The sequence below is a fragment of the Stenella coeruleoalba genome (assembly GCF_951394435.1).
Source record: "Stenella coeruleoalba genome assembly, chromosome: 20".
NCBI lineage: Eukaryota > Metazoa > Chordata > Mammalia > Artiodactyla > Delphinidae > Stenella > Stenella coeruleoalba.
The window spans coordinates 49,718,561-49,742,606 of NC_137166.1; the positions used below are offsets into that span (position 1 = coordinate 49,718,561).

At 51.4% G+C, this 24,046-nt stretch overlaps 1 protein-coding gene across 3 annotated transcripts in view; it reads left to right on the forward strand.

Moving 5' to 3' along the window:
• The first annotated feature begins 3,851 nt into the window (after positions 1-3,851).
• HIF3A (hypoxia inducible factor 3 subunit alpha) overlaps positions 3,852-24,046 on the forward strand; it is a 29,240-nt gene continuing 9,045 nt past the window's right edge. For 2 of the 3 annotated variants that reach the window (XM_079908428.1, XM_079908430.1), the window contains exons 1-10: positions 8,580-9,120; positions 10,177-10,322; positions 11,928-12,012; positions 12,571-12,683; positions 13,188-13,396; positions 14,863-14,969; positions 15,140-15,287; positions 20,198-20,316; positions 21,291-21,481; positions 22,804-22,908. In XM_079908428.1, the coding sequence (XP_079764554.1) occupies positions 8,847-9,120; positions 10,177-10,322; positions 11,928-12,012; positions 12,571-12,683; positions 13,188-13,396; positions 14,863-14,969; positions 15,140-15,287; positions 20,198-20,316; positions 21,291-21,481; positions 22,804-22,908 (1,497 nt within the window). In that variant the 5' untranslated portion in view covers positions 8,580-8,846. Of the gene's footprint in view, positions 3,892-8,579; positions 9,121-10,176; positions 10,323-11,927; positions 12,013-12,570; positions 12,684-13,187; positions 13,397-14,862; positions 14,970-15,139; positions 15,288-20,197; positions 20,317-21,290; positions 21,482-22,803; positions 22,909-24,046 lie in introns of those variants that run through there. The other variant, XM_079908429.1, reaches the window with a different exon arrangement.

Genomic DNA, 24,046 nt, shown 5'->3' on the forward strand with positions numbered 1-24,046 from the left:
TCCAGTTCTTTCCAACCTGTGGGGAAAGAGGACTTCATTCAGACCTAACTCAGATGTCACTTTCCTGCTGAAAAGCCTTCTATGTTTCTATCTCCCTCAGAGTGAAAGCCAACACAACCTAAAAAAAACTCACCCTGCACGATCTTTCCACACCACTGTCCACTTCCTCCCCACATCATCTCTCTGATCTCATCTCCCAATCTTCCCATCCATCCCTCTGCTCTAGCCACACTGGTCTCCTTGCTGATCCCTGAACTTACCAGGCAAATCCCACCTCAGGACACTTGCACTGTTTTTTTTCCACCGTAGATTAGCCTTGCCCATTCTGGAACTTCATGGAATTGAAATCACATAGTAATTCTCTTTTGTGTCTGTCTTCTTTCATTCTGCATAATGATTTTAAGATTCATCTGTGTTGTATGGGTATCAATAGTTGATTCTTTTTTCTTACTGAGTAGTATCCATTGTATGGGTGTACCACAGTTTGTTTATCCATATCAGTATAGTAATATGTTGATGTGTGGGTGAACCTCAATATCTTTTCAGTCTGTCTCCTCTCCTTTACCCCCATTGCCCCTTCTCTGGCCCAGGCATCTCTTCTTTACACCCAGATCTGCACCCCAGCCTCCCTCCTGTTCTCTGACCTTCAGTCTCACCCCTGTTATCCACTCTCCACATGGCAACCAGAGGAATCTTTTTAAGGCACATATTGTGTTCCTGTCCTGCTCAAAACTCTGCCATGGCTCCCCAGTGCTCCCAGGATATTGCCCAAACTTCTTTCATGGCTCTCAGATCTGGTTTGATCTCACCTGCATGCACCATTCCAGCATCACTGCCCACCTCCTCTCCTTACACTCTACGTTGTAGCCACAGGTACCTTTCAAATATCTCAAGGTCCCAAGCTCTTTTTTTTGCCTCCAAGCCATTGCATTCTCTTCCCTCTGCCCAGAATACTTTTCTCTCTCCCTCTCTCTCTCTCTTTTAATAAATTTATTTATTTTATTTATTTATTTTTGGCTGTGTTGGGTCTTCATTGCGCGAGCTTTCTCTAGTTGCCGCCAGCGGGGGCTACTCTTCCTGGCGATGCGTGGGCTTCTCATTGCGGTGGCTTCTCTTGTTGCAGAGCACGGGCTCTAGGCGTACAGGCTTCAGTAGTTGTGGCTCGCAGGCTCAGTAGTTGTGACGCACGGGCTTAGTTGCTCCACGGCATGTGGGATCTTCCCAGATGAGGGCTTAAACCCATGTCCCTTGCATTGGCAGGCAGATTCTTAACCACTGCGCCACCAGGGAAGCCCTCTCTTTACCTTCTTCACTCTTATTCATCCTTCAAGTCTCTGTTCAGAGGTCTCCTCCTTAGGAAACCTTCTCGACAAGCCCCCCCAGGCTGGGTGAGGTGCCTGCACTGAGCTCTCATAGTTCCTGGTGGCTCGGATCACTCTGCATTTTAATAATGTAAAGCTCTCCCCTAAGCTTCAGCTCCAGGAACAAAACTTGTCTCTCCAGAAAAACAAGAACATATCCCTTTTTTAAAAAAAAAAAAATAATTAATTTATTTAGTTTTGGCTGTGTTGGGTCTTCATTGCTGTGTGCGGGCTTTCTCTAGTTGCAGCGAGCAGGGACTACTCTTCGTTGTGGTGCGCGGGCTTCTCATTGTGGTGGCTTCTCTTGTTGCGGAGCACGGGCTCTAGGCGTGTGGGCTTCAGTAGTTATGGCTCGTGGGCTCTAGAGCGCAGGCTCAGTAGTTGTGGCGCACTGGGCTTAGTTGCTCCGCGGCATACGGGATCTTCCCGGACCGGGGCACAAACCCGTGTCTCCTGCATTGGCAGGCGGATTCTTAACCACTGTGCCACCAGGGAAGCCCCAAACAAGAACATATCCTTTTAGCAAAAATTGGAAATCATTTCGAAAAACACATTTCCCATATCACCTTTGCTGCCAGGAACCATCAAGTGAAGTTTAACACTAACCTAGATCATAGATGCCTGGCACATCTGTGTATATAAGTTTTAGTCCTGTTTTAATGTTTGTTTAACAAATGTCAATTTTCCTTGGGCACCGTAAATCCTCAGATTGGCTATCTGCTATGACTCAGATAGCCTCTTTTTCCTCGGATAGGACCTGCTTCTCCTGCAGCCCTTCCTAATTTTGACCTCTCATTCACATGTCTCTGTACTGAGGCTCAGGAGATATTCTCTCAGTTTATCAAGATTCTTTTGGGGGTAAGCAGCTGAAATCAACTCAACTAATCTAAGCACAAAGTAAATGAATAAAACAATATTTAACAACAACAGCAACAACCAAAAAACCCATAATGGTTCTAAGATTAAAATGGACTTCAGGTATGGCTGGATCCAGGCACTTAAGTGCTAGTGTTAGGACTGTCTTTTACAAACTTTCATTTCTGCTTTCCTCTGCATTGACATTCAGCATAAAGCCTCTTCTTTCATGGTAACAGAGCCCCATGAGCTCCAGGCTCACATCCCACCAGCTTGGCAACTGCAGTAGAAAGAGAACCTCTTTTGTGATAGTTGCAGCAAATGTCTCAGGGTTGGTTTCTCACTGGGCTAGATTAGGTCACATGCCTTCCCTGAACCAATCACTGTGATCAGAAAAACAGAATAAACTGGCTAGGTCTAGTCCCTGGAGCTGGTGAGGGGAGGGTTATGGCCAGCCCTATTCAAATTAAATAGACTGAGAGGGGAGAGAAGTGGTTCCCCAAAAGAAAACTGAGTGGGACACTAGGATGGGCAAAAACCACTTCTGCTGTAGTGTCCTCTTCCCTGCCCAAAGCTGCATCCTGAATATTGGTCTGCTACGGATTAGAACCCAGCCACCACCAACACACACACACACACACACACACTCTGTTCCTTATCCAATTGTAACACTTCCACCACTCCTTGGTGACCTTGTGCCTCTCCCTTCTTACTTCATTGGTAGAAAGATCATTTCTCCGCTCTTTTGAAAAGTGGGTGTGATTGAGTTTTACATATTTACTTGACATAAACTTGATCACTCACCAGCGAGAACCTGAAAACGGAGTTAGAGAAGCAAGGAGGTGGGGCTGGGGTACAGAGGGTGCCAGACCGGAGGAGTGGGGAGCAGAGGGATTGGGCACGAGACGGAGGGGTGAAGGTGGAAGGAAGGGGCTCGGGACTGAGAGGGAACGATGGGGTACAGAGGGGGGAGGGATTGTAGAACTGGGGTGGGGTCGGGAGTTGGGGGCGGAGAGGAAAAGCGGAGGACTCAGTGGATAGGGAAGGGGTGGAGGCGGAGCTGGGCGACTCAGGAGGCAGGGCTGGGCCACTGGAGGGGGTGGGATTGGAGGTCGGAGGGGCCCACCCGGGGGTAGGAAATGGAGGAGTGAGCCAGGGGTGCGAGTTAGAGGGTGGGGGCTGGAGTGAACTAGGTGGGTTCAGAAGAGTACTGGTGTCGGAACTTGGCGGGAGATACTGGGCCAGAAGGCGCGGCCAGCCGACCTTGCTTGCACCGCGCTGGCGACACTGCTGAGAAGTCCGCGGCAAGGAGTGTGGCTGGGGGGGGGTGTATTCCACTGCACCCGCCCCCTCTACACACACACACACACACACACACACACACACACACACACACACACACACACACCTCTCTCTCTCTCTCTCTCTCTCTCTCTCTCCCCCCCCCCGCACCCCCCCCCGGCATTCCAAGTCTTCGTCTCTTGTCCCGCCTCTTTCATGGAAGTGACAGACCGGTCAACCAACCAGAGCCGCGGGCCGGGCGCTGCGCAGCCAACCGCTCGGCGTGGGGAGGAGCTGGGGAGGGGGCTCGCAGGGCAGGGGAGGGGGCTAGGGGCCTCGAAGGGCTCCGGAGCGGCGACTGGCGAGTCATGGCGCTGGGGCTACAGCGCGCAAGGTACTGGGCTTTGGGGTCAGGAATGATAAGAATTGGGGGGGCTCCTCTTCCAGCGACCCCTGAGCCGGGTGGGGAAGGCGCGGGTGCAAGCCTAGGGCCACTCGGGCGCGCGGTTGGAGAGACATCCCCGCCGCACCCTCCACCCTAGGGGACTGCAGGGGTGGGGGCATTTCCCCAAGTCCAGGCTGCCACGCCCCTCTAGCCAGGAGCGACATCTGGGTCGTGATCCCAGATTTCCTGCTGTTCCGGGTTCGCTTCCCCTCCTGACTGGGGTTGAAACTCGGGGTCCCCATGGAATCGGGGGTAGTTGCGTTTGAGCAGTTCCCAGGCTTCTGCGGGAGGCATTCTCCCTCCACATACTGACCCTTCTGGCCTCCGAGCCCCCAGAATTGAGGTTGTTCTTTGACACCAGACCCCTAGAGTCCTAGGGGATCCGGGGTACCCCCAAATTGAGCCTTCCCAGATATAGGGAGTCCCTTGGAATGCGGAGTCAGCTTCTGAGTTCAAGAGAAGAGAGAGCCTCTTTAACTGGACCCTCCCTGACAGTCTCCCAAACCTTGAGTTGCCTAGAAATAGGCAGAGATGGTCACCTTTCAGAAGCCACCTTGGGACCCTTCCCAGGGGCCTTTTGGAAGGTAGGGTCACCCCCTTTAAGAACCAGAAAACAGCCTGACCCACTTCCCAAAGTCTAGCCTCTTATCTGACTCCTCCACTCCCACCCAGTCCCTGTGACAGTGGGAAGGGGCACCCAAGCCTTATTTGGGGAAGACTCCAGAGAGGGTGCTGTGCCTGATTCAGTGCAAGCTGTGGGAAGCGCCCCCTGCCGCAGAGCCCAGCTGGGGTCATCCCGGACAGGTGGTGGGTTTCTGTGTTCCCTTCCCAGCAGGTGCAGATTTGCTGGGGCAGCACAGGGAGCTCGTGCTCTGGGTCCACTGCCAGGGGGTCCTATCTGGCCATGTTTTCATGGGACCCCAGAAAATATCCCACGCCCTTGGTTTCTCCTGTCCAATCTGAGGCGTCCAGGAAGCCTCACCCCCTTCCCTCCTCCCTGGCTTCGCAGGTCTGATTGGATCCTTCCCCACCCCCATGTTTTCACTCCCCCCACTTATACACCCCCCAATTCTATTCTAGTCTCTGGCTCTGGGCCTGCCAGGGAACTCTATCCCACCCCTTGTAGGCCAACCCTGGTCTAGCCCCTCCCAGCACCCCTTCCTGCCTAGGTGGGGGCCCCTCTTGGCGGAGCTGGGGCGCTCCCCCCTCCCCATCCAAGGCCAGCCCTCTCCTGCGGTGTCATCTGAGCCCACGCACCGCCCACTCATAACTCGCACCCAGATCCCAGCCACGCTCCATCCCCTCCTGCACCCCTAGGATGGCGCTAGGGCCAAAGAGGGTCAGGGTGATGGTGAGTGGGCCCCCCATACTCCCTTCTTCCATCCTTGCCATCCCACCCCAGGCAAGGGTGATTCTTGGGAAGTCCCTGATGGGCATTCGGCCCAGGGTGCCCCTCCGGTCAGAGGGTTCCCAGAGAACATAGGGCTTTGGGTACAGGCGCCCCACTGGATTATCATGTCCTTAGGAAGGAGCAGAGTCAGGGGTAGAGAGACTCCCACCGGCCCCCACCCCAAGTCCCTTCTCAAACCCAAACCCTCTCAGGCCACCTTGGCGCAATGCCAAGAGGAGTCCCTGCATGTATTCAACCTAAGCCCCCCCTCAAATCCTCTACACTTTTTGCAAGACCCCCAGTACCCAGCTGAATATCAGGAGAGGCCCAGGAGCAGCCCTGAACGTGGGGAAGGGTGTCCCCGCTTCTCCATGCCTTTGTTCTCGGGTGGCAAGTTCTTCAGGGCAGGGAAGAGGTGGGCTTCTCCCTCTCCTGGTTGTGGGGGGGGCACCAAGCCCTAGTCCCCATTCCCAGGCCTTACCCTGGGGCCTCCCAGCCTGGCTCCACCCCCGTTCTCTACTGGAACACAGAGGAAGGGTGGCAGGGTTCCAGCTGCACGTCCCAACCTGGGCAGAGTGCCAAGGGGACGGACCAGGGCTGGGCATGGGGCCAGCTGGGGAGACTGGCCAGCTGGGGAAATCTGGAGGCAGCAGTGGTGGGACAAGGGGAAGGGACTGGGGCCAATGGACAGAGGAGGGGCAGGACAGGGGTCCGTTGGGTGGCATGCCCACCAAGGCATGGCATTTAAGAGCACAGGCCCCCAGATCAGGGTTCAAATTGCAGCTCGCCCGCTTCCTGGCTTGTGTGGCTTTGTGCCAGCAACTGCTCTCTGAGCCTTAGTTTTGTAGCCTGGAAAATGAGGGTTATACCTCCCCTCCCCTGCACCCGCTCAAGATGAGAAGCAGTGAGGGGACAGATCTTTGGGGCAGGATACCCGATAGGTGAGCAATAAACTGTGTTCGAGTCCGACAGGGTTCTGGGTAGAAGCAGATACGTGGTCAGACTAACAGAAGCGTTGGGCATGGTTGCGCATTGGTGGAGGGCCCTGGGATTACCAGCTTGGTTACTTGGCTGGGTGATGCAATTGCTCAGAGCCTTGGTTTCTGACTCTGTAAAAGGGAGATCACTTTTCCAGGTTCTTAGGGTTTGTTGAGAGGATTTCATGGGGTCTCTAAGCTCATGAGTGTTTGATCCACCAAAGCTATCATTATTATTAGTATCACTATGATTTCGTTTTCTTCCCAAGGTGTTGTTTAAATCACGTGTGTACTTGCACACATACACACATCACACCATGGGGTTACCACTGAAGCCCGAGGGTTTCTCCAGTGCCTACGATGCTCCTAAGCCTTCCATCCCTGATGTGGACAAAGGGGAAATAATAAAAGTTGAACCTTTATATAGCACCAACCAATTGCCGGGCCCGGTTCTAAGCCCTTGACATATATTAACTCATTTAATCTTCACAACAGCCCCATGAGTTTGTGCTGTTCTTAGGCTCAGGGAGGCTATGCAACTTGTCCAAAGTCACACAGCTATTAAGTAATGGAGTTGAGATTGGAACCCTGCACCAGAGGAACTAGCCCCGACTCTGTTTAAAGGGAAAGGCCAGAGACCAGGCATCTGTGGAGCAAGTGAGAGGCCACACTTCCTGTCAGAACATCCGGAGAACAGGCTGGGAGCTAGAAGGAGGGTCCCGCTGTAGCCACCAGCTAGCTTCTTCTATGGAGGGAGGAGTCATTTGGCCACAGAGAGGATTATAGAGCCCAGCTGCCCAGGAGGTGGGGGGCCAACCCCACCCCCCAACCCCACCCCCCAACCCCGTTCCTGTTCCTACTCCCTGTTCCCTCTGTCTGGGCCCCCAGCTCAGCGAGGCCCGCCCACCCCCACCCTCTGGGCAGGAAGACAAACAGGGCTGGAACAGAACGGGACAGGAGGACGGAATGTCCCCTGGGCAGAGCGGGACTGGAGGCCCCTGCCCCCCATCAGCCAGGAGGGAGGGGATGAGGGCAACTGCTGGCTCCCTCCACCCAGCTGCCCCCTTCTGTGCCTCCCACCCACTTGCACTGAGGAGTTCTTTCCCATCTGGAGAGTCAGAAGAGTCCACTCCCCTCCCTCCATCGTGCCTGTGGGTTGGGCTGCAGGTCTCCTGCTCGGGGGTGAGGTTGATGCCCCAGAAGTGGCCTCTGGCTTTTAGGAAGGGGCAGCTTCCCCTCCTAGAGCTTTGCGTCCATGGAGGTTGGCGGGGACGCCACAAGAAAGGAATTAGAAGAATAAAGGCTTTGGAACTTCACTGCCTGACTTCAAATGCCAGCTCCACCACTTAATGGCTTTGTGACTTTTGGGGCAAAGGACTTCACTTTCCAGAGCCTCAGTTTCCCCTTTGTGAAGTGGAGGTTTAAAGTGCTCTCTGCCTAGGGCTTTCTTAGGACTGAATGAGTACACATAGGCTGAGTCCTTACTTAGTGCAACGCCAGACGCATAAATGCTTAGCAACTTATAGCTGCTTATTAATGGTTTTATCAATAGTATCAATATAGATGAGATTACATATACCATACTATATGTAACATACTCTATAATTTTCTTCCCCAAAACTATAATTTGGATTCAGACAGACCTGGAGTTTGACTTTTAAGACAGTGGCAGAAACAGGGAGAAGTACTGAAATCTGGAGATAAACCCAGGGCCATACAACAGAGGAAACTGAAGAGTTTAGGAAGACCAGCGTTCAAACGCTGGCTTCACTCCTTGTGGGCAAGCACTGCACCTCTCTGTGCCTGGGCTTCATCTGTTCAACGGGGAAAATGTTACTACCTTCCTTCTAGGGATGTCTGAGCTAAACGGGTTAATGTAAGTTACACACTCGGCACGGGGTCTGACCTAATAGTAAAAGCTGGATAAGTGGTAGATATTTCTGAAAAAAAATGACACTCATCCTCTCCTCCCAACCCCACATGCAGAATTCAGGCATTTGAAGTGGATTAAAGGGCAGAGATGAGTGGTGAGCCATTGGCCCTGGGGTTGGTTTGCTGTGTCACCCTGGCAGGGCCCCTGTTGGTGGGTCGTTGGACTTTGAGATCTGTACTCCAAGATTCTGAGGACTCAGCTCAGCTGAGGAGGGGAAAGGGCAGAAGAGGGGGTTCTGGGAGGCTGTAGGGCAGGGGGCCTGGGGGGCTGGAGGCATCTTCTTGCGCCCTCCGTTCCCTGGCTCCTGGCCAGCTCTGCCAGCCCCCTCCCAGCCGGAGGCCTCCCTGTTCCCCGGTCTTCCCAAGCCCGGAGAATAAACAGCAGATAAGTCAGGGAGGGGACAGAGCGGCCCTGGGCACGCCTTGGAGAGGAGTGAGGCACCGGAGGGCAGCATGGGCTGGCTGGCGCCGGGACAGATAAAACCTGAGGCAAGGAACGACTCCACAGTATAATCCACCCAGGCCCAGAGAGCTCCGGCAACTCGCCCGGGCCACACTGCGAGGCCAGCACAGTCGCGGCTCTGCCCTCCCTGAACCCGAGACCCATGTGGCAGCAACCCACGTGCTTGTCCCATCCAACTCTTTCCCTTCCCGGGGCGCCGCCAGTGAACGCTGCCCATGCCCGCAGGTCGAGCACGGAGCTGCGCAAGGAGAAGTCCCGGGATGCGGCCCGCAGCCGGCGCAGCCAGGAGACCGAGGTGCTGTACCAGCTGGCGCACACGCTGCCCTTCGCGCGCGGGGTGAGCGCCCACCTGGACAAAGCCTCCATCATGCGCCTCACCATCAGCTACCTGCGCATGCACCAACTCTGCGCCGCAGGTGAGGCCCGCCCCCGGGAATTCCCACCTCAGCAAGACCCCGCCCTCGGAAAGGTACATCCCAGGGAGACCCCGCCTCCGGGAAGCCTCATCTCCACAAGACCCCGCCCCCCTATGTCTTCCCGGCGAAGCCCCACCCCTCTGGAATCCACTTAGTGGGAGAGGCCCCGCCCCTTCAGGTTCTGGGCCAATCGGAACCCAGTTTCTTTGGAGTCCCCGCCCCCTTAGAAGTCTATCATTTGTGAGGCCCCGCCCATTGGAACGCGCCCTTGGGAAGCTCCGCCTCCTTAGAGTTGGAACCCTAGGGAATAGGAGGCCGGCTAACTCCCTAAGGCACCTGGACCCTTAGGATTTGGTCTCCTGAGAGATCTTCTCGGCTAAGCTTCCTTCCCTTATAATCAATATCCCCAGGAGGCTTCACTGCCCAATATTTAATTACTTGAGAGAGTCCCGCTTCCCCTCCTCAGGTCCCTAGTTCTATTGCTTGTCCCCTTAGTAGCCATCCCCTTGAATTCCCTCCCTGTTAGAATTCTCTGTAGGACGCCTACACACACACACACACACACACACACACACACACACACACACACACACACACACACAAACACACACACACACACGCACACCCTTGGAATCCCAGGACCCTGAAAGCTTTTATTATGGGGAAACTGGACTCATCCTCTGGAAGGTCCTGCTCCAAGAATTCTGAACCCCTGGGAAGCTTGGCCCCCTTGGAATTCTGACTCCTCCTAGGCCCCGGCTTCTTAGAATTTTGACCCCTGGAAATTTCATCCCCTTAAGATTCTGCCCTCCTTAGAGTTCTGTTCCCTTAGGAAACCCCTATCTCCTTAGAATTCTGTACCCCTGGGAGGCTCTGCTCCCTTAGAATTCCAGTCCTTGGTGGTCCTGCCCTCTTCCTTGGACTCCAAGCCACTGGGATGTGCCCCACTCACCTGGAGGTACCTATAAGTTCCTCTGAGTGAGGGAAAGCAGAGGGAGGCTAGCCAGGGTGGCCTTACCGCTGACTAGAGATGCCCCATCCTGGTCCGGACACCAGGGGAGTGGAACCAGGTGGGAGCAGGGGGCGAACCACTGGATGCCTGCTACCTGAAGGCCCTGGAGGGCTTCGTTATGGTGCTCACCGCCGAGGGAGACATGGCTTACTTGTCAGAGAATGTCAGCAAACACCTGGGCCTCAGTCAGGTAAGAGGAGCTGCCTGCTTTGTGCAGGTGATGCTGGGATACAGAGGTGACCAGAACTACCTTAGCCCTATTTTTACAAGGCCCACAGTGCAGAGGGGAGACAAATATGTCACCAGACAGGAAGATTCAGAATGGTCAGGGCTGGGGTGGGGCAGCCTAGGGGGCTGTACAAGCCGGGGGTGGAGGGTGGTACCTGACCCAGCCTGGGTGGGAATTGAGGGCTTCCTGGAGGAGAAGACATCTGAGCTAAAACCTGAAGGGCTTAGCCATTCAAAGGGTATGGCGAATGGATGGGATCAGAGGAGACTGGCAACATGCATGGCCAAGGGAACAGAATATGCAAAGACACAGATGTGAGATAAAACAGCATTTGGGGGAAATAAAGACATTAATCCAAGCTAGGTGCAGAGTGCAATGGGAGAAAGTGAGAGAGAAAAGGCTAGAGAGGACATAATTTAGGACCAAAATAGAAGGTTTATCTCTAGGGCACTGTGGAGCCATGGAAAGATTTTAAGCAGGGGAGAGGTTGTGTCAGAAAGGTGGAATCAGAATTTCATTTTATTTAGAAAGATCCCTCTAGGTACTGCACAGAGATAGAATTAGAGGGAGTGAGACTAGCGGCTGGAAAATCCATAAGGAAGTGGATGCAGGGCCCCAAGTGGGAGAAAAGAAGTAGGATTAGGGGCCTGGGGATGGGAGGACAAACAAGAGACACTTAGAGAGTAGAACTAATTTCAGCTGATCCTTACAGCAATACCATTCTTCTTCTTAGCTCACATAAATGGGCTCCACAGTTGGCATCCCTTCCTTTCCCCTGCCTTGTTATCCCACTCTTGATACCAATTTCTCTGTTAGTTTGAGCTCTTGGGCTCAGATAGGTGAATGTCTCAAGATCCCAAAGCTCGGAAGTGGCAGGGCTCGGATTCAAATCCAACTACAAGATCTCACTCCTCCCCTATTCAGCATTAGCTCTGGACTCTGGGCTCTGTGGATCCCCTTTCATCTGTGTCACCTCCTCCCAGCACCAGTCTCATTTCCTGAATTGAAATAAGGAGTTGGGTCTTCGGCTTGCACAACAAATGGAATTTGAATAGAGTCTCACCTCAGGGCCTTTGCACTTGCTGTTCTCTCTTTCCGGAACACTCTACTCCAGAGAGCCACCTCACTGGCTTTGTTCAGCAATTTGTGTAAATGTCACTTCTTCAAGAAACTGTCCCTGACTACTGCCTCTAAGATAGCGTCCCATCATTTCATCATCTTACCTTGCTTTAGCTTTCTTCATATCACTTAGTATATTGTTTTATGCATGTGTGTTGTTTTGTTTGTTCATTGGCTATCTCCCGCCACTAGCCAGTAAGCTCTGAGAGGCAGGGATTTTGTCTTCATAGCCACTGCTGTGCCCATACCAGGTAGAAGAATGCCTAGCAAATTATATGCCAAAGAAAGGAATGAATGAATGAATGAATGAATGAATAAGGAGACTGGGGAAATAATCCAGGCTCATGAATTAGGGCAGGCTGATGAGGATGGGAGGGAGGAGATGGGTCAGAGGCCCTGGTAAAAATGCTTTTCCTCTAAGACACTCCCTGCTTCCCTCCCTCCCAGCTTGAGCTGATCGGACACAGTATCTTTGATTTTGTCCATCCCTGTGACCAAGAGGAGCTTCAGGACGCCCTGACTCCCCGGCAGAGTGAGTCCTTGGAGATCTCTGCCCCCAAATTACAGAAACTGAGGCTCCATCCTTTCTTTTCTTTTTTTTTTTTTTTTTCTTGCGGTACGCGGGCCTCTCGCTGTCGTGGCCTCTCCCGTTGCGGAGCACAGGCTCCAGACGCGCAGGCCCTGCGGCCACGGCCCACGGGCCCAGCCGCTCTGCGGCATGTGGGATCCTCCCAGACTGGGGCACGAACCCGTGTCCCCTGCATCGGCAGGCGGACTCTCAGCCACTGCGCCACCAGGGAAGCCCTCCATTCTTTCTTCAGCATATCTTCTCCCCCTCTGAAATACTGGACTGAGAAAAATGGGATGAGGATGATGTGGCCCTGCCCCAGGGGAATACAGGGACATGGCTGCACCCCGGGGGTCTAAAGGAGCATAGCGTACCCCGTGGAGACCCTCTCTGGGTCGGAAGTCTCAATTTGGGGGATGAGGCTGGGGAGAGGTTAGTAACCAGGGTGCTGGAGGGACTGGGCCCTGTCCCAAGCTGCCCGGTGACCTGCTCCTCCCCTCCCCCCCCCACGGCCCTCCTCAGGCCTGTCCAAAAAGAAGCCGGAGGCCCCCACCGAGCGGTGCTTCTCCTTGCGCATGAAGAGCACCCTCACCAGCCGCGGGCGCACCCTCAACCTCAAGGCGGCCACCTGGAAGGTGGGCAGGGCCTGGCCTGGAGGAGGGCAAGGGACCTGCTGGGGCTGGACCTGAGCCCTAAAGTTTCACAGTGGGTTGGAGTCCGGGAGTCTCCTGGGCCGGGGATCCAGTGGGGCACTCTCAGGCTGGGTCTAGTGCATCCTTTGGGTACCTCGGAGGTTGGGGATCTGGGGGTCCTTGTATCCTTTCTTAGTCTGGGTCTCTGTGAGCCTGGGGCTGGGGGTCCTCAGCATCTTGGGCCTGGAGTCTCCATGGGGTTGGAATCCGGGGTTCTCGGAGCTCCCTGAGTCTTAAGAATCTAGAGATTGTCAGAACCTTCTTAGGTTGGGTCTCTGTGGGGTTGGGGTCTGGGGGTCCTCAGAGCTCCCTGAGCTGGGTCTCTAGAATCCTCAGGGGTTTCTTCTTCTCAGCTCCCTGAGAGGAGGGGCCTACAGGGAGATACCTCCCCGCCCCTTGGGTGGCCCTAGGCCCAGGTGCATCATTGCCTCGCTCCCTGCCCACCAGGTACTGCACTGTTCTGGACACATGAGGGCCTACAAGCCCCCTGCACAGTCTTCCCCGGCCGGGAGCCCCCACTTGGAGCCCCCCCTGCAATGCCTGGTGCTAATCTGTGAAGCCATCCCCCACCCTGGCAGCTTGGAGCCCCCGTTGGGCCGGGGGGCCTTCCTCAGCCGCCACAGCCTGGACATGAAGTTCACCTACTGTGATGAGAGGTGGGCAGGAGCCAGGGGCCCACCCACCACCTGCCAGCCTGGCTCCTCTTCTTCCTTTCTGCCCAAGTTCATTCACGTCTCCTCTCCTACCCCCCAGCTGCTCTCTCTGCTCTGTTTCTATCTCTCTGACTCCATCTATCTCTGTCTTTGTGTATCTCTCTGTCTCTGAATTGTCTGTGGGTCTTCGTATCTGGGTTCAGACTGCTTGGGTTCAAATGCCGGCTGTGCACCCTTGGCCAAATGACTTCACCTCTCTGTGCCACACTTTCCTCATCCGTCCTATGGAGTGATAGCAGAACCTACTTTGAACAGTTGTTCTGAGCATTCAGTGAGTTGCCTGGTACAAAGCACTCTAGAAGTGCCTATTTTTTAAAATCATTATCATCATGATTACTTTTTATTTCTATTCATTCTTTTTTATCTTTCTTTTTGTGACTTTCTTTCTTTCTCTTCCCCTCTCCTATTTCTTTCACGTTCTCTTTTGTCTTTCTTTCTTTCTTTTTTTAAAAATATTTATTTATTTATTTTTGGGCTGCCTTGGGTCTTAGTTGCGGCACCCGGGATCTTTCACTGTGGTGTGTGGGCTTCTCTCTAGTTGTGGCACGCGGGCTCCAGAGTGCGTGGGCTCTGTAGTTGCGGCATGCAGGCTCTTTAGTTGTGGCACACAGGCTTAGTTGTTCCGCGCATGTGGGATCCTAGTTCCCCGACCAGGGATCGAACCTGCGTGCCCTGCATTGGAAGGCGGATTCTTAACCACTGGACCACCAGGGAAGTCCCCTTTTTTGTTTTTTCTTTTCATCACTCTTCCAATTTTTACCTTCTCTCTCCTCCCCTATTAGTTTCCTATGGCTGCTGTATCATGTTACCACAAACGTAGTGGCTCAAAACAATACAAATTCTCTATCTCAGTGTTCTGGAGGTGAGAAGTCTGAAATGAGTCTTATGAGGCTGAAATCAAGGGCTATGTTCCTTCTGGAGGCTCCAGGGAAGAATCTGTTTCCTTGCCATGAAAGCTTCTGGAGACCTCCTACATTCCTTGGCTTGTGGCCCCTCTCTCTACCTTCACAGAGCATCACTTCAGCTTCTGCCTCCATCATCACATCTAGTCTCACTCTGATCACCTACTCCCCTCCTATAAGGACTCCTGTGATTACACTGGGCCCACCCAGATGATCCAGGATCATCTCCGCATCACAAGATCCTTAACTTCATCACATCTGCAAAGTCCCTTTTGCCGTGTAAGGTAGCATATTCACAGGTTCCGGGAATTAGGACGGAGACATCTTCAGGGGCCATTATTCAACCGGCCACACCCCGTTTTCTATTTCTTACTCTCCCTTTCTCTCTGTTACAACCCTGTCTCTGTCTGTCTTGCTGGCTTCATCCCCGTGTCCCCCTCTCCTTCCTTTCACCCACCCTCCACTTTCGCCAGTTGAACTGACCGGGGTCCACTGCACCCACTTCAGGATTGCGGAGGTTGCTGGCTACAGCCCCGATGACCTGATTGGCTGTTCTGCCTATGAGTACATCCATGCGCTGGACTCAGATGCAGTCGGCCAGAGCATCCATACCTGTACGTGTTCAGGTTCCGTTTCCGGTGCTGCATGGCCCCAGCCAACACCAGCCGCCTGCTTCCCCAAGTCCCCAGGAACCTTCTCTTCCCTGGCCCCTTCATCCCCAGCGCCCTGCTCCCACGGCCTTCTCTCCCCAGTTGCCCTAACCCCTCCCCATGCCCCTCCCCAGTGCTGAGCAAGGGCCAGGCAGTAACGGGGCAGTACCGCTTCCTGGCCCGGAGTGGTGGCTACCTGTGGACCCAGACCCAGGCCACAGTGGTGTCGGGGGGCCGGGGCCCCCAGTCTGAGAGTATCGTCTGCGTCCATTTCCTGATCAGGTAAGCGGGAATGAGGTGGGGTGGCTGTGTGTGGTTCTCTTCTGGTCTGCATACGTGTGAACAGGTGTGTGTGTGTATATGCACAAGTGTGCATGTGTATGGTGCACACGTGTGTGAGGGAATGTGCACAGGTACACGTATGTAGAACATGTGTGACTGACCACACGCGTATCTGCATGTAGACACCAATGTGTGTGAGCGTGTAATTTCAACTAAAAGGATTCTATATTCAAGTTAAAATAAGAAATCTAGCTGAATCTTAGGGGCTTTTTTGTGCTTTTTAAAAATTGATGTGTAATTTACATAGAGAAGTTTCATTCTTTTTGGTATACGCTTCTATGAGTTTCGACAAGTGCATGGAATCGTGTAACCCCGACCATAATCGAGCTATAGAGTAGGGAATTCCCTGGCGGACCAGTGGTTATGACTCCGCACTCTCACTGCCAGGGGCCTGGGTTCAATCCCTGGTCAGGGAACTAAGATCCTACAAGCCATGCAGTGCGGCCCCCCCCAAAAAAGCTATAGTGTAGTTTCATCACCCAAGAAAATTCTTGCATAGTGAACCCCACTCCACCCCCCAGTCATCTCTGGCAACCACTGATCTGTTCTCTGACTCTAGAATTTTGCCTTTTCCAGAATGTCATGTACACGAAATTCTGTAGTATGTAGCCTTTGAGCCTGGCTTCTTTCACATAGCCTAATACATTTAAAATTTATCTACATTGAGGTGTGTATCAATACGTTCCTTTCTGATGCTAGGTAATCTTCTGTGGTATGAATATGTATGGACCACGGTTTATCCATTCCCCAGTTGGAGGGTATTTGGACTGTTGCCTATTTGGGGCAATTACAAGAAAAGCTACTGTAAACATTCTTGTCCAGGATTTTTTGAGATCATATGTTTTCGTTTCTCTTGGGCAAACACCTAAGAATGGAATGGATGGGTCATATGGTCAGTGTATGTTTAGCTTCCTAAGAAACTAGCAAACTGCTTTCCAGAGAGGCTGTACCCTCTTGCATTCCCATCAGCAACGTGTGAGGGTTCCAGTTCCTCCACATCTTTGCCAGCATTTGTATTGTCTGTTTCTGTCTTGTTTTGTCTTCATTGGGTGACACTCTAATGGGTGTGTAGTGGTGAATCATAGTCTTTCCCGCCGCTTCCATCATGCACCTTAGAAGTTTTTCACCATGACAACATTGTGACGAGGGCAGCAAATGATCACCCAAGACGGAGACTTACAGCTTTTCTTTGAAGATTATCTTCCAGGACATGGCATTCATTTCTAAAGCCAGAGGAGTTTCCCTGGGTCTTTTTGGTCAAGAACAGATTCTATTAGAAAACAGAGGTTGGTAACAGGAAGATTCATCTAAGTCTTCATACACAAGAAAACAAGGCTGAGCATCCTTGGAATGTTCTCTCCTTAACACCCTTTCAAATCAGAATCTTTGAATAACTTGTAGCCTTGGGAAGAAGTCTCCTCACTGTCAGAGCTAAGGAGAGGGGACCCGCCCCCATATCTTGCGGCAAGCTCCTTTCATTCATTATGAAGATTTGCCTTTTGATGGCCAGTCCCTGGAATTTCAATCTGCCTCGAGTTCAGTTTTACTGGCAGAAAATGGGTGAAGAAAGAATAGGTGTTTACTTAGTAACAGTGAGATGAGAAGCATATGGTATGAATCGTGCTTAGTGCTGTGTACGTACTGTGTGGCGTGCAGCTGTGTGGCTCTTGGTGCGTGCCCAGGTGCTGACACTTTGTAGAATCCATCCTGCCACACCTAAGCCTCCTTCTGTTGCAGTGAGCACCTGCTCCATAAAAATACAACTCACTTGCACGGGGCACTTACAACATTCCAGGCCCTGGGCTTTGTGTTCACAACCACCCCATGAGGTATAGCAATTATTTCGATCCCCATTTTTGGGGAGAGAAAACTGAGGACCAGAGAGGGGAAGTCATTTGCCTGATGTCACACAGCTAGTAAATGTCAGAGCTGGGTTTTGACCCAAGGTTGGTCAGGAGGCTACACTAATAACCACCAAACCACACAATCTCTTATTTGCTCAAGCCAGAAACCTAGGAGTCTCTCCTGCATCCTTTTTCTCATTCCCTCCTATCCACATCCACTCTGTCCACCTCTGGGATAGATCTTGAATTTGTTTCCCTTCTCTCTGTCTCCATGGCCACCACCATCTCACACCTTGTTTATAGCATTAACCTCCTAACTGAGATCTAAAGCTGGTTTGGATTCCACTGATCACACAACTGCCGAGGTCAGGGGGCAGGTTCTGAAATACGAATTGGTTCATGTCTCTCCCCTGCTCAAAGCCCTTCTGTGGTTCTCCAGTATCCAGAAGAGAAAGTCCCAAACCTTAACATGGCTCTTCAGGCCCCGTGTGACCTGACTCCTGCATGCCTCCCCTTATCACTCCAAACTCCAGGACCTTTGCACATGCGGATTCCTCTGCCAGGATGCTCCTCCCCCTTCCCTCCTCCTCTTTCTCCTGAATGACGCCCACTCATCCTTCTGGTTTCAGCTCAGACATTACTTACTGCGAGACCCTTTCCTGAACCCCTACAGGAGGTCATATCTCCCCATTTTCCCTCCTGGTCCTGTCCTTTTGCTTCGGAGCAGTTAGAACCATTTGTGTGTTTAACCAGGCCTTCTTCCTTGATGGCCCTTCTCAAAATTGCATATCTCCTTCTTCGCCTTTCTTTCCCCTAATACTTACTGTCCTATAAAAGTGTGACATGGGAATTCCCTGGTGGTCCAGTGGTTAGGACTCCAGTGGTTAGGACTCTGCACTTTCACTGCTGAGGGCCCCGGTTTGATCCCAGGTCAGGAAAGTAAAATCCCTCAAGCCAGCCCCGTAGGAAAAAAAAAAAAAAAAAAAGTGTGACATGAGCCACATATGTTACTTTGAATTTTCTAATAGCCATTAAAAAAGTAAACAGAGGCGGAAAGTGGGGGGTGGGATGAATTGGGAGATTGGGATTGACATCTATACACTAATATGTATAAAATAGATAACTAATAAGAACCTGCTGTATAGCGCAGGGAACTCTACGTCACTTCGCTGTGCAGTAGAAACTAACACAACATTGTAAAACAACTATACCCGCCCCCCCAAAAAAAGTAAAAAGAAACAGGTGAAATTAGTTTCAATAGTACTTTATTAAATACAATAATATATCACATCAATAATATTGTTAAATCAGTAATACATTATTAATTAATGTAATTAATAATACACTATTAAGTGTATTATACATTGTAATATAGGTATATGTGTGTATTCTAATACATCCAAAAATGTCATTTCAACATGTAATCAATATTAAAAATTATTAATGAGATATTTTAGATTCTTTTTCATACTCAATTTTTTCAATCTGGGGTGTATTTTATACTGACAGTACACCTCAATTCCAACCAGCCATGTTTCAAGTGCTTCGTTAGTGGAAATATATATTTTATAACTAGATAGATACATTTACCAACAAATAATATCTTTTATTGAAGGTCTGTCTTTTCCCCCTAGCATTTAAGCCCCATGAGAGCAGGGAGTTTTGTCTGTCTTGTGCGCTGCTGAATCTCCAGCGCCTAGAACAGTGTCTGGCACACAGTAGTTGCTCAATAAACAATGATGGCAAATACTTACATAGAGCTCACCCCGTGCCAGGCACGGTTCTATGCATTTGACATACACTAACTCATTTAGGCCTCACGACAACCTGGGGAGGAGGTACTATTATTACTCCCTCTTTACAGAAGAGGAAAATGAGGCCCAGAGAGGTCAGCCATATGCTCAAGGTCACACAGCTCATAAGTGGCAGAGCTGGAATTTGAACCCAGGCTGCTGGCTGCAGAGCCCCTGCTCTTAACCACTAAGTATTACTGGTTGTGTAGGAAATGTCTGTGGAATGAATGAACGCGTGCATTTCATGTGGCATGTATGCATATGTGCGAGCCCAAGTGTATAGAACATGTGTGCATATCTGATGTATACACTTGGGTGTATATGGGAGTTCCTGTTTGTGCCTGTGCCGAGGGTGCATACACGTGTGACTGTGCGACCTTATGTTTTTCTAGAGGGGTGGGGTGGCTTTGGATCCAGCCTAAATTGGGATGTTTCCAGCTCAGTAGGGGTGGGTGAGGATGGGGAAGGATCACAGCTTCTCAAAGAGCTGGCAGAAGGACCACCCACATTCTGACCTGGATAGTGTTCTGCAAATGAGATGCAAATGAAGGTCTGGTCCTCCATCCCAGACCCATTCTCCAGAAGCCAATTTGCAGAGAGAACATTTGAGTGGCTTCTGCAGCTACAGACTGGGGAGGGAGGGGGCGGCAGGAAGGCACGAGGGACGTAAGGATGTATTTATAAATTCGTTCCCTTGAATGTGACAAATGCCTATGAATAGAAGCTTCATAAATAAAATCTCTTATTCATAAAAATATATCCCCATAAATTCTTCCTATTTGGCAACATAAGAATATAGTAAGTGCATAATCCTCATCAATACATTTATAAGAATGTATTTATAAGTAAATATCTATAAAGAGAATATTTAGTCGTCATGCCTTTCACTCTCCCTGCTCTCTGCCCCTCATGGCCCCTCAGTCTCTCCTCTCTCTCTCTCCCCAGGCTATGCTAATTGCCAACTCTTTTTTTCTGCCTTTCCTTCCACAGAGGGAGCTTGGGAAGACACACTTCACTTTCTTGTCAATGCTATTATAATTAAAAAGCATTCAACAAAATTTAAATCTTTAAAACAAGTCAATGTGGCAAATTATTTTCTGCACAATGCCCACCAGCCCCCGGATGAGACTGCCCTCCTCTAACAGGACATCATATGTGGAGGCTGCCAGGCACCCTCCCTGACTCCCACTCCCCTTTCTGCCCTGTACCCCAGCCGGGTGGAAGAGACCGAAGTGGTGCTGTCCCTGGAGCAAACGGAGCGACACTCTCGCAGACACGTTCAGCGGGGCACCCCCTCTCAGAAGGACGCCCCTAATCCTGGTGACAGCCTTGGTATGGGGCAGGGCCGGGGCTGGGAGGGGTTGTGTCCCCAGGATGCTCGGAAGAAAGCCCAAGTGCCTTAATGCCACTCGCTTGGCCCTGTGTGACCTGCTTCCCTCCCCTTCTTACTCTCTGAGCCACACCAGCCTCCTTAGTGCTCTGGGAACAAACCAAACTCTTTCATGCCTCAGGGCCTTTGCACATGTAGTTTCCTTCGCCCAGAATGCCCTTGTCTCTTCCCTCCTCCCTCTTCTCTGTCCCCAGGATGATTGCTTCAGTCTTGTTGCTCTCTGCTCTGAATCCTGCTGTGGCTTCCAATCGCCCCCACTTTCCATTTGTTCCGTGCTCCCACTTCACTGTTCTTTGGCTTCCGGTAATCTTGACCCTTCCACGTCTGGCTCCTTTCTACCTCTTCCTTCTCCTCTGCTTAACACCCCACCCCCTCCAATCCTGGATGGATGAGTTTCCCTCCCTGTTTGTTCTTCAGGGCCTCACCGTCTCCAAACTGTTGCTGGCAACCCATGCTCCTGGGTGTGGTAATGAGGTCCCCCATCTCCTTTCCTTTTCTGGCTTAGAACTGGCTCAGGGCCACATCTTGACCTCCAGGGACCTTAGAATCTCCTTGAGGATCATGGGCCAGTCTTTTCTCCTAACATGACAGCCCCCCAGGCTGAATGTTATTCTGTGCCACCGGGGAACCGGGTCAATCACTTGCCATGGTCCAGCCATGTCAATTTTAAATATTAAAACATTTCCCCACCATTGGGCAATTGCTACAGTCCCCAGCCTACTGTGTGCCCTCACCCCACGTTAGCCCCTCCAGGGCAACTGAAGGGACAGCAGAAGTTCTCCAGGACTCGGCAGCACTGTGAACGGGGTCTATGCTGATTACCTAGTCAGCTATGCTCCCGGGGGTTGGCAGAGGGCTCTGCCCCTCAGCCCTGGGTGACCCTCCTGTGTCCTCCCCATCTTGATGTGTCCTGCAGACACCTCTGGTCCCCGGATCCTAGCCTTCCTGCACCCCCCTGCCCTGAGTGAGGCCGCCCTGGCCGCTGACCCCCGTCGTTTCTGTAGCCCTGACCTCCGTCGCCTCCTGGCACCGATCCTGGATGGGACTTCAGTAGCCGCTACCCCCAGTGCACCCCCAGCCCCACGACGCCCCCGAAGTCCTCTTCCGGTAAGCAGTCCCCTCCACTTCAGCCCTCAGGATCTAGGCTGTTTTGGCCTTTGGCTTGAACCTTGCTATTCTCTGGGGCTCAGTTTCTCCATCTGTGTAGTGGAAAGGCTGGGATGAGATGGAGTCGGGGGTTCCTTCAAGACCTAGATTCCAGATTCTTCAACTGTTATCTGGACCAAAACCTAGGCTGTTTGGGACTGGCGTGGGCGACCCCCTCATTGCTTGTGACCAAGCATCCAGGTTTTCTGAGGTTTGAATTCAGAGTCCAGAATGTCTAATGTCTTAAACTGCACAAACCTGGATTCAAATCCTGACTCTGCCATTTATGGCTGTGTTACCCTGGACAAGTGGGGCCTCGGCTTCTTCACCTGTAAAATTCAGATAATAGCAAGTTGCCACCTCATTGGTTATTGTGAGGGTTCAACAAAATCATTCATGAGACGCACTTAGAAAGGCTTCAAGAGACCATAACGGTTACTGTTTTCACTTAAGAGTCCAGATAGTCTGACCTTTCACTCAGAGGTCCATATTATCTGGTCTTGAGTTTCCTTATTCCCACCTTTGTGACCCCCCCCCCGCAAATATCTTCTCTCCACCAGAGAAATAGACTGTGACCTTTGACCTCACCCTTTACCCTTGGGAAGCTGGACCGGGCATTGTTTTCCTCCAGACTCCAAGACATTTAACCCCAGAGGGCCAGAATATCTTGGCCTCAGGCTTTGGTCTTTCGAACCTTTGATGTTTGCTCTGTCAATCTACACCCAGAGGGACTTCCCTGGTGGTGCTTAAGAATCCACCTGCCAATGCAGGGGACACTGGTTCGAGCCCTGGTCCAGGAAGATCCCACATGCCACAGAGTAGCTAAGTTTGTGCGCCACAACTACTAAGCCTGTGCTCTAGAGCCCGTGCACCACAACTACTGAGCCCGCGTGCCGCAACTACTGAAGCCCGCACGCCTAGAGCCCGTGCTCCACAACAAGAGAAGCCACCACAATGAGAAGCCCGCGCACCGCAATGAAGTGTAGCCCCCGCTCGCCGCAACTAGAAAAAGCCTGCATGCAGCAACGAAGACCCAACATAGCCAAAAATAAATAAAATTAAATAAATAAATTTATATATAAAAAAAATTTATACCCAGGCGCTCAGACTTTTGAACACCCAGGTGCAGAAACTCACATTTGCTATTTGACCCCTTTGGTGTCCCAGCTGGCTGACATTTGACCCTCACTTCTACCCCTGAGGTCAAATGTTTAGACTGCCTTACTGCTTAACATCTCCCAGGCTCAAGATTTCCTTAAGTCTCTTATTCTCTCTCCCCACAGGCTGATCTCCCAGATGAACTACTTGTGGATGTGGAGAATGCACACAAACTCTTCGCCTCTGGGAAGGACCTTGAGGCAGTGGAGACAGATCTAGATATAGCTCAGGTAAGGGCTGGCATGGAAGGAACGGTCTTTACCTCTGGGTTCTGGGTGACATAGCTAAGTTTTAGAGAAGGACGGTGGCATGGTTAAGGGGATGAGTGGATGGATGGATAGATGGGTCATTGAATTCACTAGCTGGATGATGGTAGAGAGATGGATGGGTAATGCTTAGGTATTTGGACGGATGGATGGATGGACGGATGGATGGATGATGTATATTTGGATGGGTAGCTGGATAGATAGACCGTTGGATGGATAATAGATGGATAATGTTTGGATGATTGATGGTCTGGAGAGATAAATGACAGTGGCATGGATGTATTAGCTATATATCACCGTGTAACAAATTACCCCAAAACTCAGTACCTTCAAACAAACATTTATGGGACTTCCCTGGCAGTCCAGTGGTTGAGACTTCGCCTTCCAATGCAGGGGGTGCAGGTTCGATCCCTGGTCGGGGAGCTAAGATCCCACATGCCTCGGGGCCAAAAAACCAAAACAGAAAACAGATGCAATATTGCTACATATTCAATAAAGACTTTAAAAATGGTCCACATCAAAAAAAAAAAAAAAACTTAAAAAAAAAACCCCAAACATTTATTAGGTCACACAATTTCTGAGAATCAGGAATCTGGGAGCAGCTTAGCTGGATGGTTTATTCTGAGTCTGTCATGAGGTTGAAGTCAAGCCCTCAGTCAGGGCCACAGTCATCTGGGGCTAGAGGATTCAATCCCAAACTCGCACACATGGCTGTTGGCAGGCCTCGGTCCCTCACTGGCTTTGGCTGGAGGCCTCAGTTCCTCACCATGTGGGCCTGCATAGAGGCTGCCTAAGCAACCTCACAGCATGGCAGCTGGCTTCCCCCAAGGCAAGTAATCCAAGAGACAGAGAGTGAACCTAAGGCAGAAGATGCAGTCTTTTATAAGCTAATCTCAGAAGTGACATACCATCACTTCTGCTGTATTGTATTGGTCATACAGACCAACCCTGGTACAATGTGGAAGGCAGCCACAAACAAGTGGGGACTCCAAAAGGCCAGGGTCATTGGGATTTATGTCTCTCCTTCACACAAAACTCACTCACCCCCTCCCAAGTCCCCCAAAGTCTCTTCCCACTACAGCATCAACTTTAAGTCCAGAAT